Below are 17,559 nucleotides of genomic sequence, written 5' to 3'. Positions count from 1 at the left end.
ATCCACAAACACCCAAAAGGTTAGGTAAGCATCGGGACAAAATTGGGTTTTTTCCCCCCTGAAAAATCCCAAAATCGCAAATCGGCTCACTATTGGGTTTTTTTTTTTTTTTTTTTAAAGAGACACTAAAAATCCTAGGCCATCTTTTATTCCCGTGCAAACGTCGAGAGGATCGCAAAACGCAGAGAAAACCAGAAAGCATGAAACTGCAGGAAGAGCTTTGCTTCCGAGTAAACCGGAGCCCGATCTCAGCCGCCGCATACCGGGACGCCCTGCCCAGGGCAACGGGACTGACCTCTAGATTTGCATCGGTCCCAACCAGGCAAGGTGGAAAGCACCACGGTCGTCCACCCCCACCCTCCGCTCCACCCCACCCCCAGCGAACCACCCGAAAATAGATTTGCTGGGGGAAACGGATCAGGTGATTCAGGGGAGTGGGAGGGAATCACGTGCCCCGGGATCAGGCGCTGCGGTTGCAGCTGGCGGAGCGGAGCGGCCACGTGGGGTGAGTCAGCGCGGGGAGGAGCGGCGGAGGGCAGGGCTGTGGAGACGCGGCTTTCGGGGTGGTGGTTGGGGACCGTAGATAAGGCGGGCAGAGCCGGCGGGCGAGCTGCTGAGGCCTTTGGTGACTCCGCCAGTGCTGCTTCAGGTAAGGAAGGGCTTTGTTTTTACGGGAAACCGTAATCCAAGGTTAAACGGGAGCTAAGGTTCTCACGCTTTTAGGAAAGAGAGAGAGGGCACAGCCGATTCGGTGGCTTCCCCCCACACACACCAATCTGCCCCTTAGATAATTGGGGGGGGGGTGGAGCCCGTTGTCATCCAGAGCCAGTCGTTGTCGACGCTGATTTTTAAAAGGTGGCCAAAGGGATGGGCCGGCTGCGCATGTCACGTTTCCCTTGACTTTTAAAAATAGTTGTTATTATTCTCACCATCGACTCCGCTAAGAGGACTTTGGTTTGCACGACACTCGCGGCTAAAAATGAATAGCTGTCTTTGCCCGAATAGAGCTATTTCCTGGGTGATTTGCTCGAAAAGGAAGTTCTTTGATTTCTGCTTAAAGAGGAACAGGGGAATTGCGAAAAGATTTCCTGCTCCTAAACTAGCTGTGACGAAAGAGTCTGGTTGAACTGCGGATGAGATCGATTATGGATCTTGCAAAATCTTGATCAGAATCTTGGAAACAGCCTGTTTTTGTGAAGGGGGGGGATTTTGCATAGTTGCCCACCAGTTTTGCCCCAGATTCCACTTCATCATGGGCCTTGGCTGTGGGTTTATGTTTGTGGGTGTGAGCTTTGAAGTTGCTTCCTTTCTACCCTATTCAGATTATTTCAACCATATGGATTGACTCATGGAAGGGATTTCAGTTCAGGATAACCATCCCCCATCCTGACCTCTTCAGATGGGAGTATAACTCCTGTAGTCCCAAATCAGCACAGTAATTGGGTGTGGGGAATGGATGAGGAACAAGTTCATTGCTATGATGGACTCAAAATTGAAATCAAAACCAGCCAAGATTGCTTGTAAGGAAATCCCCAGTGACATTTATATGCTGGTAAAGTAGCTTACATTGAATTAGCTGAAAAATGTAAGATGCCTCATTTATCCAAAAGGTTCTGGATTTTTGGGGGATCAGAAGTACAAAGGGGGAAGGGGAGATTGCATCAGTTCTTCATGGTATTTCAGAAAGAGCTGACCCCTTCCCCAGAAAGAGCTGGGGAAGCTTTCATGCATCCTTAAACTGGCAGAAAACTACTGGGGGTAGAATTTGCTTCCTCACTTATCCTGCTTGGTGCCAGTGGGATCATCCTTATTGACTATATGTGCAGAACAGATTAAAAAAAACCCATAAATGGACGCCATGGCTTTGCTTCCCTCTCCTTCCCTCCCATCAAGTGCTACCAGCCAATGTGAAACCATACATCAGCTAACCAGCTCAGTTGGGGGGAGGGAGACCTGGCCGTAGAGCAACCAAAGGGTGAGTGCTGGTCAGCTACTGTTTATTTCTGAGTCAGATTTGGTGCAGAGAGTGAGTCTGGTTTACAAGAGTTTCCTGCCCTAAGGACTGCTAATTGGAAGTTGGATTGATTCCACCACCCCATCTAGGGATCATCTGACTGCTGTTGACAAAGCAGAGAAGTGTGTCAGTTTGTATTAGGTGTAAACACTATTAGGAGAACAGTGGGTAATATTACTTCAACACTGGAGCAACTTAACCCTTCAAGTGTGAGTTAAGGATTAGATGGGCAATGCCAGATAGATGTGCAGGGAAAAAAGCTGCTCAGGCATGCTTGTGTTTTGGTTAGGTGCAAGTAGTAAAAGGAAAAGTCCTTAGGATGACTCTGATAACAGAAAGAGACTCTTGCATTTTGCTTTTCTATAGAGACTTGAATTAGGGTTATGGATGTCCTACTGAATGGGGAAATAAAGGGAAATTGAGTTAGGTGCAGTGGTGGGATTCAAGTAATTTAACAACCGGTTCTGTGCCCTAATGATCTTTCAGTAAGTAAGTGTACTACAGTGATGAATGTGTTGCATGCCATAATTGGTGCATGGAGCCATGTCTGATTACAGTTGGCAAGAAACAGGTGGCATTTCCCTCCCCCCCTTTCTTTTTTTGAGGTAAAATAAATACAACAGTAGGAATTCTGTAATAGTTTGCAGAATTGTTAGGCCCATTTTCTGCTGTTTTTAACAAGTTAAAGGGCTTACAATAGCATCTAGTTTCCTTTCATGTTTCCTCTCCACTCAACACCCACTTCATTGTGTTTTGAATCATTGGGTCTATCGTTAAAGAATTCAAGCAACAAGAATAAGTAGAAATTGGCATTTCACCTACAAAAGAAGACGTGAAGGAAGTAAGCATTGTAGCAGCATTGTAGCATTTTCCAGTTTGTTACCCATGACTTGTTTACTTAACTGTTGGCAGGATTTTATTTTAGGACGGTTTGGGTATAGTTTGTTTTTTGTATCAGCTGATACAAAATCAATAAATTTCAATATCTTGAAATGCAGGAATTTGGTAGAGGGTTTCATGACAAGTTTCTGAATCAAAGAGTTGATATAGTTGTTTGAAATTCTACAAGAGAAATAAAAGGCAAATATTGGGAACATTTTTCTCCCAGCAGTAAGATTTTGTGTTGGATAGAATAGAGTTGTTTAAAATAGCTTGAGGATCAGCCAAATCGTATTTGTTTTCTGAAACAGGCTGCCTACTTCAGAGAGAGCTAAAACTTGGACCATATGTTGTACAAGTGAAGACTGATATAGCAATACTTATAATGCCCTGATGCTACAGGTAGACCTTGACTTACAACATTTCATTTAGTTACAACGGCATTGAAAAAAGTTACATAAGGCCATTCTTCACACTTATGACCATTGCAGCATCCCCATAGTCATGTGATCAAAATTCAGAACTTGGCAACTGGTTCATATTTATGATGGTTGCAGTGTCCCGAGGATCATATGATCCCTTTTTGTGACCTTCTGACAAGCAAAGTCAATGGGGAAGCCTGATTCACTTAACAGCCATGTTACTGATTTAACAACTGCAGTGATTCACTTAACAACTGTGGCAAGAAAGGTTGTAAAATGGGGCAAAATTCACTTAACAAATGTCTCACTTAGCAACAGAAGTTTTAGGTTCAATTGTGATCGTACGTTGAAGACGACCTATATAATGCAATATTTAGACATGATATGTAGCATGCAAAGCCATAACCTAAATAACCTTTATTTACTGAGAAAGACTACAAATGTCTGTACTTTCATGGCGTGCAAAACCATGAGTCATAATTTTACAATGTGCACTGACCAGGTATGTGCAACTTATAAGCCTCAAAATGCCAAGTTTGGTTTCACAGTTTGAATAAGATGCAACATTCAGTAAGTTCTTGGTGCACTGCCATAGTGTAAATGTTCCATCTTCCTGGAGTAAAAATCATTCTCATTGATTTCCGGGGGGCGGGGGCGGGTATCATCAAATTGCTGCTATATGTTGCACAATTCTGTTTCAAATTCTGTAGTTTCACCCTGGAAGGGAATAGGTTTACATTTCTCTATCCTGAGTCACATCAAGAGTGAATGTAGCAATTTTTCTTTTATGTCTAATTATTCTTTATTTCCTGGTTGTGCAGATGTTTAGCTGATACATTGGTAAGATGGGCAGAATATAAATTAAATAAATAAATATATTGCATTTCCATCTTGGCTACGTTTTTCCCATTGGGTTGTATTCAACAGTGTTTTTCTAAGCTTGCGGGCAGTCCAAATTTCTATACTGAATCAGAACCAGGGGAAGAGAGGACAGGGCCTCCACAACCTAGCTTTTAGGATGCAGATTTAAAACATTGGACCTTCTGGCAGTTGAAAATGGGGTGGGATATCTTTCATTATGAACTCTAGAGTGATTTGGAATTGGAATTGGACACTTTCATGAGTTCACAGCCTTTTGTGTATTTGTGGAGTATAACATTAGACAAACAGACATAGATTGGTTCATTCTGTGCTGAAAACCTGGTAATTTTCTTGTTCATATAGACATGGCAGTGCTTGCACAGAGCTGGATTTGGAGAGCACATAGTGTTTGTCAGGAATATATCAAGTCAGATAGATATATTTCCTCAGAACCAACTGCCAGTCATAGACGGCAACTGCAGAAGCCCAGGAAAAAACATGACTGCTTTACTCATGTTCCAAATTTGGATCTCTGTATAGGACTAATTTTGTCAACAATGCAACTGTGTAAACTATTAATCTCTGTCTTCCAGGTAGCATCTTAAGCATCCATTATCAAAATGTGGTGCTCTGTGGTAATTCTCAGCTTGTTTGTGGTCCTCACAAGTGCCCGTAATGTTCCATACTTCCCTCCTCTCTCTCCTGACTTAGTGAACTATATCAATAAACTCAATACCACATGGAAGGTGAGTAAAGTTTGGAGTAGGGTCCAGCTATGCAGGGGGGTGGGAATTGGTAGCTGTCTGTCTTCCGAGTTACAGCTTGGCAAATTTAATATTAATGGACTGATTTCACTTACAAAGGCCATTTCACTTACAATTTGTTGACCTAGCATGAAATAGATAAGTTGTTGCATTTTCCTTTCTGGGCGATTTTATTAACTCCCCACCCCTCACCATCCTACAGTTGTAGAAGCAAGACCCTAGTTGAGCTGGTACAGTACAGATGCAGCTTGCTGGGTTGCTATTCTGTGGTCAACTTCTTAGGAAACTATCTCTTGGCCTTGAAGCTTCAGTTTCTATATGGCCAGTAGCCTTTTGTTAGAGCAAGATTTTTAAACTGCAAGTTGGCTGGCAAATACTATATTTCCCCCTGACTCCAATGTGCCAGCTGGCAGGGGACTAGAAGATGGGCCTTTTCACAGTAGTCCCTGCTCTGCGGAATATTCTCCCCTCAGAGATTAGGAGAGTCTTTCATAAGGTTTTAAAATGGGTATCTAACCTTTGTAGACGTCAAGTCCCAAAATTCCAGGGGCAGCCATGTCCATAAGTCTTAAAGCTGCCAAGGCTGAACATCCCTACTTTAAAAACTTAGCTATGTACTTAAGCTTAGGGCTCTGAATATATTAAGGACCCCTTTTTTTGGCTTTACTGTTAATTATCTCAGTTGCTGTATATATATTTATTTGGTATATATTTAAATGCTTTTTTAAATTATTTTTATAGTTTTAGAATTGTAAGCTGCCCAGAGTCATTGGTTATGGCCAGTTGTAGAAATTGAATGAATGAATGATTAAATAACAGATTACTCTGAAATTAAGGCAAGTCCCAAATTAATTAAGGAAAAAATTGAAAGCAATGTTTAATAAAGATTTGATTTGATTTAATATTTAGAGCCAGTTTGGTCTATCTAGCAGGTAAGGCAGAAACCGGGAGACTAGAAGCCAGGAAACTGAGTCCTAGTCTCATCTTTCTTAGACATGGAAGCTGGCTGGGTGACTTTAGGCCAGTCACCCAACCCAACTCTCCTCATAAGTGGTGGGCATGGGGAAAATAGGAGGAGAAAGGCATATTAAGTATGTTCACTGCCTTGTATTATTTATTAAAAGTAAACCAGCAGGGGCAGGGAGAGATAGTCTTTCATCCAAGTAAAGGCAGTATTTACTGACACATTAATCAGACATATATTTTATCTCTGCCTGCCATAAAGAAATAGTGTGAGTATGGAGATTGTGGAACCATGAGTTCATCTTTAGGCACATGTATAGTTATGTTTTTAATTAGTAAAAGGTAGTTGTGCTTGGCGTAAAAGGTCTAGATTATATTGTATTTTATTGTTATGTTTACTTTTTTTAAAAGGCTGGACACAACTTTGCCAATGCTGACATGAGTTATGTGAAGACGTTGTGTGGCACCTTCTTGCATGGCCCCAAACTGCCAGAGAGGTGGGATATTTATCTGCTCTGTTTCTAATCCTGCTGCATATGTGTTCTTGAACTTTTGGACTCTGCAGATAATGACTATCTTGCCTTCTGATCTCGGGAATGGTTTCCTGGTAACAGTTTTATTAAAGTTACTATTGGACATGAAAGAAAGAGCTTAATTTAATGATAGAACAACTGTTTTTATGCAGAAAGCTTAATAGCTTGTTGGGATTGGGAGACACCACTGCTGAATTTCTGAACTGTTGTTACTTCTTTTATATTTAAATATTGATGTAGTTGAAGGCCAGTTTGGTGTAGTGGTTGAAGCATCACACTAGAAACTAGGAGACCTTGAGTTCTACTCCTGCCTTAGGCACAAAGCTAGTGGATGACCTTGTGTCAGTTACTCTCAGCGCTATAAGGAGGCAATGGCAAACCAGTTCTTGCCAAGAAAACTGAAGGGACTTACCCAGGCAGTCTTCAGGTATCAGATACGATTGAACAGGGAGAAAAAAATTGAGCTAAATAGATCCAGCAGTGTGAGTTGATATTAGAGAGCTTTCCTATGTTTTTATTATTTAAAAATAAAAGACCCAGGAAACGAGATGTCTTACATAAAAAAAAAAAAAAAATAGTTGGCATTTATATACAGGCAATCATTTTCAGAACCTGAATTCTACAATAATGATCTGTTGATAGTCTTGCTTCTTAGTGGAATGAATCAATCTGGACAGTAGTAGTTCCAGGTCAAAATATTAATACATTCATGAGGGCTAAACTTTGAAGTTATTAAATAGATTCCATTTATATACAGTGTGAACTCTGAATCATATGCATGCTAGTATTTTGTCAATATGCTGGAAGCAAAATTGAAGCTCTGACATAAGAGATTAAATCCAAGGACTTTGACTGACAAAGACATTATTTAATTAGAGCATAGTTCAGTCTCTGTTTCATTCAACTTCTTCCCTATTGCTTGAAAGGTTTGAATTTGCTGGTGAGTTGGTCTTGCCACAAAGCTTTGACTCAAGGCAACAATGGTCAAACTGCCCAACCATTCGTGAAATCAGAGACCAAGGCTCTTGTGGTTCCTGCTGGGTAAGTAGAGAAGTGGTATACCCATATTACCTTTGCCATAGGCCAGAATTCAGCAGATCTGGTCGTTCATACCCAGTTCTCCATCTTTAATAGAAGCTTCCAATACATGAAAAAAATGCACATTGGCTAAATTCATGCATAGCACTACTATATTTTTCTGAGTATAAGATGTATCTTTTTCCCCAAAAAAAGAGGGTGAAAATCTGGGTGTGTCTTATACTCCAAATGTAGCCCCGTCCAGCTTCTCAAACGGAGGTTTCAGAGGCTGAAAAAAGCATCAGAAATGAAGCTTCAGAAAAGAATCCCCCAAACAGAGCTTCAGAGGCTTTTTTTCTGAAACTCTGTTTCAGAAGTTTCAGAGGCAGAAAAAAAAAGCAAAAAAAAAAAAACAAGGTACAGAGCTCACAACCAAGGAACCTATTGCTAAAATTCACCTCTGGGAACAGCTGATTGGATGTATTCCTGGAGGCTGATCCACCTGCCAATCAGCTTTTTTCTTATTTTCCTCCCCAAAAACTAAGGTGTGTCTTATACTCTGAAAAATACGGTAATTTATGCATGGCATGAACTGGTTCATTATGGCTTATGTGTGATCTCAGTTATTGTGGCATACTCAGTAAATTACAATTAGGAGAAATCATCTCTTAAATTAACACAATGCATATATGAGTTCTTATTCAACCCTATGACTCTACTTGTGTTGGAACCACCTATCCATTATAAAGCATCAGTGTACATATGCCCAAAGAAGTCCAGAAGAGTTTTCAATGAGAAAAAGAGAATGATGTAGTAGAGTGGTAGTAGTAGTGGGGGCGGCAGCAACAATACTTTTGCTTGGTGGTGGTTGGACAGTCTACAGATCTCAACAGTGCCAGACAGAACTTTTGGATTGTCTTTTGTAGGCTTTTGGTGCAGTTGAAGCCATGTCAGATCGGGTTTGTGTCCATACTAATGGCAAAGTGAATGTGGAAATTTCTGCTGAAGATCTGCTCTCTTGCTGTGGGTTTGAATGTGGGATGGGGTAAGTTACTTCCTACCTTGTCACTTGTCTTTTCTGTGAACAGCTTTTTCTCCTGCTAGATAGGTTCACATATTCAGGAATGACACCAGAAAGTTCAGTGGGAACACACACATACAGTATGTTGAGATCAGAAGTCTTTTTGTTCTGGAAGATTGATTTCTAAGAAAGCCCTCAGACCACTCCAGAATGGCTGGAACAGGGTGGTCTGAGAGTAAAAAGAAATGTCTAATATTTTCAGATCGTTCTATTCCCAACACAATTTATCTTCTACTTCATAGTAGCCAAGTAGCCACTAATCAGGAGTCAAGCTCAACTTGAAAGATTTTTTTTCTTCTGAGGCTGTATGATACCATGAGTACAAGATCACCACAAACACTTTACTTGGTGCATGTCAAATTTCTTCCTTATTTCCTTAAAAAAATCTTTTAATTAAAAACATTGCAGAAAGCTGTTTTGCCTTCTAGTTTTAACTTTTAGCATTATTTTTATTTTAGGAATGCTTCCAGGCCCTATAGAAAATTTAAAAAGTGGGTGCCTGCTGTACAGTACTTTATGGAGAAATCATTGTAGAACAAAAAGTTGCCTTTCCCATCTCTGTTAAATACTTCTTTGGGTATCACAAAGAATAATCATGTGAAAATATCATGTGAAAAGACTGTTCAGTCTTTCAGACTGTAACCCTCAGTTAAAATGTATTTCCCCTAAGGAGTTCTTTTGTGATAGTTGTGCATCATTTTCTTGCAGTTGTAATGGAGGTTATCCTTCAGGAGCATGGAGATACTGGACTGAAAAGGGCTTGGTGTCTGGTGGCCTTTACGACTCACATGTTGGTGAGTTTTCTTCTGAGCAAGATGCCCGTGACCCGCAATGAAGGGTGAAAGTCCCTCTTGAGTGGCATATTGCCCTTGACTTCCCCTTGTAATTAGGTTGCTCACTTGGATTCCATCATTATTTCTATTTACACACAACCTGAATTTATTCAAAAGATCTTCATTAGAATAATAAGAAAGGGGAGCTTGATGACAGATGGAAGAATTGGAAGTAGCAGGCAGACAACTTGGGGGTTGGAGATGGGAATCTCTGTGAAATACAGGTAGCCTCAACTTACGACCTTCAAAGTTACAAGAGAGTCCTCTAAAGCTAGTTATGACCAGGTTTTTGAACTCCTGATATTGCCTTCCCTCCCTCACATCTTATTTTGGGCATTCAGCACTCAGCCCCCATTTACAGCTGTTTGCAGCACTTCATGGTCATGTGACTGTGATTTATGACAGTTTTGCTGGGACCTGGCATTTACTTCGGGTTTCCAGTAAACCCAGCCCAGAGGGAACAATGTGTTCACTTTACGATTGTTATATTTGCTTTACGAGTATCACAAACTGCTCATAAAATTGGGCCAGTTGCATGATAACTCATTTTACAGCTGTCATGACTTAGAACTGTGGTTGCCAGGCTCAGTTATTCATAAGTTAAGGACTACCTGCATATTAGTTCATATTTTGGACTGAATGCAGAGAGCCTGGTTCAAATTCCCAATCAACCATGATACTGACAGGTGACTTTGGGCAGGTCACCAGTTCTTGCAATATATTTGGTCCCAAAAGGTCACTATGAAGATAAAATGGGTGATAGAAATGGGAGTTCTCAAGGGAAAAGCAAGATGAGCTGTTATCTGAATTTAGTGGTTTATAATGTACAAGTGCAGGGAACTACAGAATGAAATATTTTTGCATGTAAGTGAAATTCTGTAGCTTAGTATGATTTATTTTGACTTGAGCTTAGACTAGGGACTTTAGCCAACTGCCTCTTAAAAGATTCTTTTCTGCATTGTATCCAATAGGCTGTAGACCATACTCTATTCCACCCTGTGAACATCATGTCAATGGGACTCGGCCCCCATGCACTGGAGAAGGTGGTGACACCCCTGAATGCGTCAAAACATGTGAAGCTGGTTATTCTCCTTCATACAAGAAAGACAAACATTATGGTAATGCGTATATTAAACTGCATATTCTGGTTTATAGGAAACTCACAGGCTTTTAAGTTCAAAATATTGAAATGATAAAAGTTTAATATTCTGTTTTAGATACAATAGATTTCCAAATGCAGTCAAAGATTAGAAATGTAACTTAAAAATTAGCAATGCAAACAATAGGATCAGAATGAAATGTTATTATTATGGTTGGCTACACAGGCAGCTACATATTATTTATAAGAGGAAACAAAGAATTAAATTATCTTCTGTTGTGGGGAGAAGAGCCATAGCTTGGCATGTAGGCTTGCATATGGATATTTTGAGTAAAGTCTGCAGCCAGGATGTAAACCCTTTTCCAAGCTAAGTGTTGCATTTGATCTTTCAATAGCACAAGTAGGCAGGGCTAAAATTATTTCTCCTTTTGTACACTTAGAAAATAAAATTATTTGTACATTTTTATTTTAAGTACCTCCACAGGGACTTAGTACTTTCCCTTCTGTCACATTGTTACAGTTCTGTAACTTTTTGAAGATCTCTGCCCAGGAATATACTCAAGGCTTTAGTGGATGGTTATTAGGCTGAAAGCTGTGAAGCCATGACTGGGGGCTATACGTGTTTATAACTAGTTAAAATTTTATAGCCAAGTTAAAGATTCCCTATTGCCACCCTAGGTTGGTGTAGCAGAGATGGGTGGCATATAAATTTAATAAATAAATTGCAAATCAGTATATCTACAAAAATCAGCTGTAGCATAAAAAGTACAATGTGCTTTACAGGCTGGATTCATATATGGCACTGCCAAAATTGGTAAACCGGGGTTTCTTAAGTGGCAGTTGACGTTCAGAAAACTTGGATCACTTTACATAATACACTAATTTAAATCAGACAAATTATATTCTTGTCATAAAGTAATTATTTTAAACCTGTTCTTCTCCGATTCACTGAATGACGGTTAGCATCAGATTTGAATTTTGTGGAAACATGTTTGTAATCTTTGTAATGAAAGAAATTAAAGAATGCATGTTAGAATACGCAGCAGATGCATTCCTTCTCAGTTATAGTCAGGAGTAACAGAGGAGCATAATAAAAATAATGCGGTGAAAACTCATCAAGTTTTGAAATAAGCAATTGGAATACTTTCTAACTTAAAGATCACTTCCCATTCCCCCTGGCCAGGAATAACTTCCTATAGCGTCCCTGGCAATGAGAAAGAAATAATGGCTGAGATTTACAAAAATGGACCAGTGGAGGCAGCCTTTACAGTTTATTCTGACTTCCTCATGTACAAATCAGGTAAGCGTTTTTCTCTGTAACTTCTTTTTTTTTTTTTAATTTGATTTATATGCCGCCCTTCTCCGGAGACTCAGGGCGGCTTACAATGCGTTAAGCAATAGCCTTCATACTTTTGTATATTTATACAAAGTCAGCTTATTGCCCCCACAAACTGGGTCATTTTAGCTACCTTAGAAAGGATGGAAGGCTGAGTCAACCTTGAGCCTGGTGAGATTCGAACTTACAGTAATTACAGACAGCTGGTGTTAATCACAGTGCTTTTAGTCTGCTGAGCCACCAGGCCCTAAACTTCTTAAAAAAGACATCTTTTTTTAAAAGAGCAATTTTCATTGTTTAAACTGTTGAATAGCTAAGTAAATTACAATTGTGTGGTTTTGCTTTAATTTCCGTTATAATGGTTTGATCTGATAGAACTGGCATCATTTCTGATTAAATGTGATATTTGGAAGGTTTCGGGCATAAAAAGTTGCTTGAATTTAGCTTATGTTTGCAAGACTTAAAGTTTCAAAATACACTTGAGATCTCAAGTATTCCCAAAGTTGACATTCAGAGTGGGATTTGGGAAAAGACCTCAAAATATGTGTGTGTATGTATGTATGTATATACATATATATATTACAAACTATTCTAAAAATACGAGTTCCAGGTATATATATGTATATATTAAGTGTTTTTCTATCGAGACACCTGGTCGTCTTGCTTATTTCTTTATCAGTGAAATACAAATTATATATAGATATAGATAGATATAGATATAGATATCATAATGGAAATATCAGCAACATGTCATTGGTGAATGAAGCCCAGCTTACCTTTGTTAAGGTTCTTCTTAGATCATGTCCTCAGAATGTGTTAAGTTTATCTTTAGTAGGTATTTGTTGAATTCACATTTTCCCCTTCATAGAATTCTAGAGTTGGAATGGATCTGGGAGATTAATTAATCCAATAATTTGGAACAGAATTATTCTAAGAGTATTGGACAGATGAGTGTCCAGCTTCTGTTTGAGGACCTTCAGTGAAGGACAAAACGATTAGTCCTCAATTTAAAACCATAATTGGGACTGGAACTTTTGCTATGTGAGGCAGTCATTTGCACCCAATTTTATGATTATTTTACACAGCGGTTATTAAGTATATCACAATTAAGTGAATCATGCAATTGTTAAATCTATCCGGCTTCTCCCATTGACTTTGTTTGTCATGAGCCAGCTGAGGAGGTTGCAAATGACGATCATGTAACCCCTGCAATTGTTGTAAATTCATGGTAGTTTCAAAGTGCTTGAATTTTGATCATGTGACTGCAGGGTTGCTGCAACTGGCTGTAGGTGCAATGACCACTTTTGACGTGGGGCCTAATCAAGGCAAAGTTGAGGTAGTCCCCAACTTACAACAGTTCATTTAGTGACTGTTCAAAGTTAGAAAGGCATTGAAAAAAGTGACTTATGGCTATTTTTTGCACTTATAATAGTTGCAGCATCCCCATGGTCATGTGATGAAAAGTCACACTCTTGGCAATTGACTCATATTTCTGACGATTGCAGTGTCCTGGAGTCATGTGATCTCCTTTTGCGACCTTCTGACAAGCAAAGTCAATGGGGAAGTCAAATTCACTTAATAGCCACGTTATTAATCTAATAACTGCAGTGATTCATTTAAGAAAGGTTGTAAAATGGGGCAAAATTCATTTAACAAATGTTTCACTTAGCCACATTTTTGCCCAATTGTGGTTGTAAGTTGAAGACTATCTGTAGAGTAGACAGTTACTTCCTGTGAGTCTAACTCTGTTCCTCAATACATCCCCAAGTTGCATTTGCCTTCTTAGCTGCATGAATCCTTTTCATGATATTCCTATGACTCTGTAAAAGCTAGGAATGTGAAATGAAACAAAAATCTATTATTTTGAATTCAGAATAGATTTAACAATTCCTGAATTTTTCAAGCTTAAATTGGCTCCATTTTGAAGCAGCCCATTCTGCACCTGAAATATATATTTTTGAGCTGCCCTTCACCAGGTACAGCTCTAATCTGAAATGTGAAAGTTGGGATTCAAATAAAGTTGCCAAGCAAGACACGCTCACAAGCCATGATATCTATGGTTTCTTCACAAGTTTAAATTCCAAGCAGAATATTAACTGAGTGGTGATCTTAACGGGGAAATCACAGCGTTTATATTTGGGAATAGTTAACAGTTTTTCTCCTGCAGGTGTCTATCAGCACGTCTCTGGTGAATCAGTTGGTGGCCATGCAATCCGAATTCTTGGCTGGGGTGTTGACAATGGCACACCTTACTGGTTGATAGCTAATTCCTGGAACACAGACTGGGGTGAAAATGGTAGGTGATCTCTCTTCCTTTAGTGCAGGGGTCTCCAACCTTGGCAACTTTAAGACTTGTGGACTTCAACTCCCAGAAAGCTGGCTGAGGAATTCTGGGAGTTGAAGTCCACAAGTCTTAAAGTTGCCAAGGTTGGAGACCCTTGCTTTAGTGGGTCAATTATCTTTCAGGGATGCCTTTGCTGTAGAACTGCCAGGAGTTGTGGTTGAGCAACATCTGGAGGTCTAACATGCTCCTTTCTGGTTGACATGTGACATCATGTTCTTTGTCATGCATATCAGTACAGGTAATCCTCGAGTTACGAATGTAATAGAGCCTGCCAACTACATTTGTAACTCGAGGATTCGTTAATTGGATCACCTTAAATGAACATGATCCCTCCCTGCTTTCCCCAATGCGTTTGTTGATCGAATGCTGTTTGTTAAGTGCACATGAGGTTATCTCAGGGTGAAGAAGACTATGGGGGAGGGGTAGTGCTAGAATAGGCCACCTGCTTCTGACCATGCAAGGCCTTCCACCCACCCAATGAAATATCTCATGCTCTGCTTACAATCCCCTGGGGTTCCCATAGTTGCTTCCCCCCTACTCATCCTGCCCGCCGGGTCTCCACAGGCTCTGGGCCTGCTTTGCTAGCTCCCCCCCCAAAGATTACACTTGCTTCTTCCCACCCCATTTCCAATCACTCACTTACCTTTCAAAGATCTCCAGAGTTCCAGAACAGGTTGATCCACGTGGCAGAAAAGAAGCCATCTGGTGAAGCTATAAGAATGCAAGATCCAAGGAAAACAGCTTCCCCAGCATCTGAGTAAAAGATGGCAGCTTTTCTGGCATCCTTGCATCCCTGGCCGGCAGCGCAGGCACTTTCTGCTTGTTGCTGGGGAGCTGGTTTAAATGAGCAGCTTCAAGTATTGGAGCATTGAGGTGGCCACCAATCAACCTGGAGCTCATTTCCTTTGTCTCATTGCCCAATGAAATCCTCCAACTGCAAGCCCAATGAGACAAAGGAAAGCAACTCTACATTGATTGGCCACCCACTCTACTTTCACGCTCCTGTCCCTGAAGCCGCTCATTTTCTGCTATATGGGTCAGCCTGTTCAGGAACTGTGGAGATTACTTTGAAAAGTAATCAAGCAATTGGAAACAGGATGGGGAGGAGCAAGTATATCCTGAGGGCTAGCAAAGCAGGGCCAGTTCCTAGGGAGACCCAGTGAGGTAAGATGAAGAGTGGGGGGAATAGGCAGAGGGCACATTGCAATGTCTCTACAGGCTACCATAAGGGTGAACCAGCATTGTGGTGCTCCAACATACGTAACTTTGGAAACAGGTTGTAAGTATATTTTTGGGGGAGGTGTTGTAATTTTGAACCATTGCTAAGTGAACTGTCATAAATTGACACACACACACACACACACACACAAATATGGCTAGGGGACAAGCCGGTTGGGCTGGGTTTGTTTCGTTTTGTTTAGTATTGAGAATTTTTTGCAATATTTTTCTCTCAATATCTTCTAGGCTATTTCCGAATCCTCCGTGGGCAAGATCACTGTGGAATTGAATCTGAGGTTGTAGCTGGTATCCCTCGCACAAGCCAGTACTGGAAGCAGCTGTGATCATCCTGCCAGCTGAATGGCACATAATCATACTTATAAAGATAGAAGACATGGTGGCAATCCTTTGCTCTAAGACATTTTAGACATCAGGATTTTTTTTTAAACCTTTAACATTTTTTTTAAAAACAATACAATACAGATGTCTCTAGCAGGCTCTCTTTGTGTCTAAAGCATGAGGCTTTCTAATTTTCGCTCAACAATTTTTCATGACTGGCAAAACAGAATGGCAAGGAAGTTGAGATGAAACTGGCTGTTTTAAATGAAATACCTCTAAAGGAATCATAGTACATTTCACCAACAGAAGGGCATGATTAGAAACAACCAACTCCTGATTAAGATGTTGAGGTTGCTGTTTGCAGTGGTATTTTAACTTTACCTTCCACATATTGATGGCACCACCCATCAGATAAGAGTGTAGGATCATGGAATCTCAGGGTTGGATTGTTTTGAGTTTAATCCTTAGAAAACATTATTGTGCAAAGTGGTACAGAGGATTCCCCCTCCCTCTTCTTTTTCACACACACACTCACTTTCAGGAAATAGAAAATAGAAAGGCTAAAATAGGCCCTTATTTACTATATGGATGGTTGAGGTCTATGCCTATATTTCAAAGAAATTTTAAGAGGATGTCCTCATGGTAGCGGCAGTCCTAATTCTTCTTTTCATAAATTCTCAATGTCAATAAATGCCTCAATAGTGAAAAGATAGGAGGTAGAGGGAGGGTCCTTCTGAAACTTGACCAAATAGTCAAAACAGACAAAACTTCCGAATCTGATGTAACTCTATGCATTGAACTTCAGTTCCTTGATAAACTAGGTGGGATTATAGGACCATGAAATTTCAAGTTAAATTTAAATTAAATTAAATTGAATGTTAAATACTTGCAGAAGCAGGAACACACATGCAAAGTTGCAGAAGCAGAAACACACGCGTGCACATAGAAAGGTTTTGTGTGTGCCTATCATTTAAGCTTGATTCCTGAAACTATATGGGCAATTGCACTAACTCGTCCTGCACATATGCATGAATTATTTTTTTTTATAATTGTAAATAATGAGGAAACATAAGCAGCAAGCATAAAAATTGTGCACGTAAAGGGGCTGTAAAAATGGTTCAACACTAAATCAACCTCAAATTAAAGGAACTTCAGTTTGCTACCATTAGTCTTACTGAGTTCGGTGGGTCTAGCCTAGACATGATTGAACTGGATTTGATGTTATTAGAAGCCATAAAATGGTTTGCTTTGCCTAGGTAGGTGACCAGTCTGTTTCAACAAACTATTTAAAACAAACCATGGGTTAGATGAACCCAACCTAAAATTGAATCTGACCTATAGGCTTTATGTGATTGGTTGCTGGCTTCAAATACAAAGTTATTGTTAAATGCAGAATATTTTATACACTTAAGACTTATGACCAGAATTTCATCAGTGTACTTCCAATTCCTATCTCTAGTAAAGTCTCTCTCTCTTTTCTACAATGTATGCGTTCATTCTTCCCCCTGGTGGACAGAAAGGATTTTATTTCTGGTTTCTTCTGTTGGGGTAGTGGAGGCAAAACACATTTGAGTCGGTACGTTTTATAGCATATCTTCAATACAACTGCCTGCTTCAGTTTGGAAAATAGACCCAATGCATGTTGTGCCATAGCTAACTGATAAAACTTTAGCAGGTGACTCTTTCACACACCAATACATTTTATTGATCTTTGAGGTTCTAGTTCTGTATTCGAATTCATGAGGATAATATGGGTTGATAAAGCCCCCCTCCGACTCCAGTGGTGGGATTCAGCCAGTTCATACCACTTTGGGAGAACCGGTTAACTTTCTGAGCAGTTTGGCAAACTGGTTGTT

The 17,559-nt window shown here is 40.0% G+C and overlaps 1 protein-coding gene across 2 annotated transcripts; it reads left to right on the top strand.

Annotated features, from left to right (window-relative positions):
* The first annotated feature begins 545 nt into the window (after window positions 1–545).
* CTSB (cathepsin B) lies at window positions 546–15,856 on the top strand. Of its 2 annotated transcripts, none has more exons than XM_070932215.1 (10): window positions 546–649; window positions 4,770–4,922; window positions 6,315–6,400; window positions 7,363–7,477; window positions 8,380–8,498; window positions 9,243–9,328; window positions 10,339–10,485; window positions 11,650–11,766; window positions 13,970–14,098; window positions 15,611–15,856. In XM_070932215.1, exons 2-10 carry the CDS (start codon window positions 4,797–4,799, stop codon window positions 15,706–15,708), a joined length of 1,023 nt encoding a protein of 340 aa, XP_070788316.1. In that variant the 5' UTR covers window positions 546–649; window positions 4,770–4,796; the 3' UTR covers window positions 15,709–15,856. The 2 variants fall into 2 exon arrangements, with proteins under 2 accessions (XP_070788316.1, XP_070788317.1); XM_070932216.1 differs by lacking the exon at window positions 546–649 and adding an exon at window positions 2,831–2,855.
* Window positions 15,857–17,559: the final 1,703 nt, after the last annotated feature.

The sequence above is a fragment of the Pituophis catenifer genome, unplaced genomic scaffold, assembly GCF_029215685.1.
Source record: "Pituophis catenifer annectens isolate HBS135680 unplaced genomic scaffold, rPitCat1.0.hap2 SCAF_1, whole genome shotgun sequence".
Classification (NCBI taxonomy): Eukaryota; Metazoa; Chordata; class Lepidosauria; order Squamata; family Colubridae; genus Pituophis; species Pituophis catenifer.
Note: the sequence above shows the minus strand (reverse complement) of the source record. Positions and strands in the feature narration are given on the sequence as shown.

Excerpts from the sequence above, each read along its gene's own strand:
- CTSB (XM_070932215.1), top strand. The coding sequence starts at position 4,797 with ATGTGGTGCTCTGTGGTAATTCTCAGCTTGTTTGTGGTCCTCACAAGT. Across the intron at positions 9,329-10,338 it reads CCTTTACGACTCACATGTTG|GCTGTAGACCATACTCTATT; the intron begins GTGAGTTTTCTT and ends TGTATCCAATAG. Across the intron at positions 11,767-13,969 it reads CTTCCTCATGTACAAATCAG|GTGTCTATCAGCACGTCTCT; the intron begins GTAAGCGTTTTT and ends TTTCTCCTGCAG.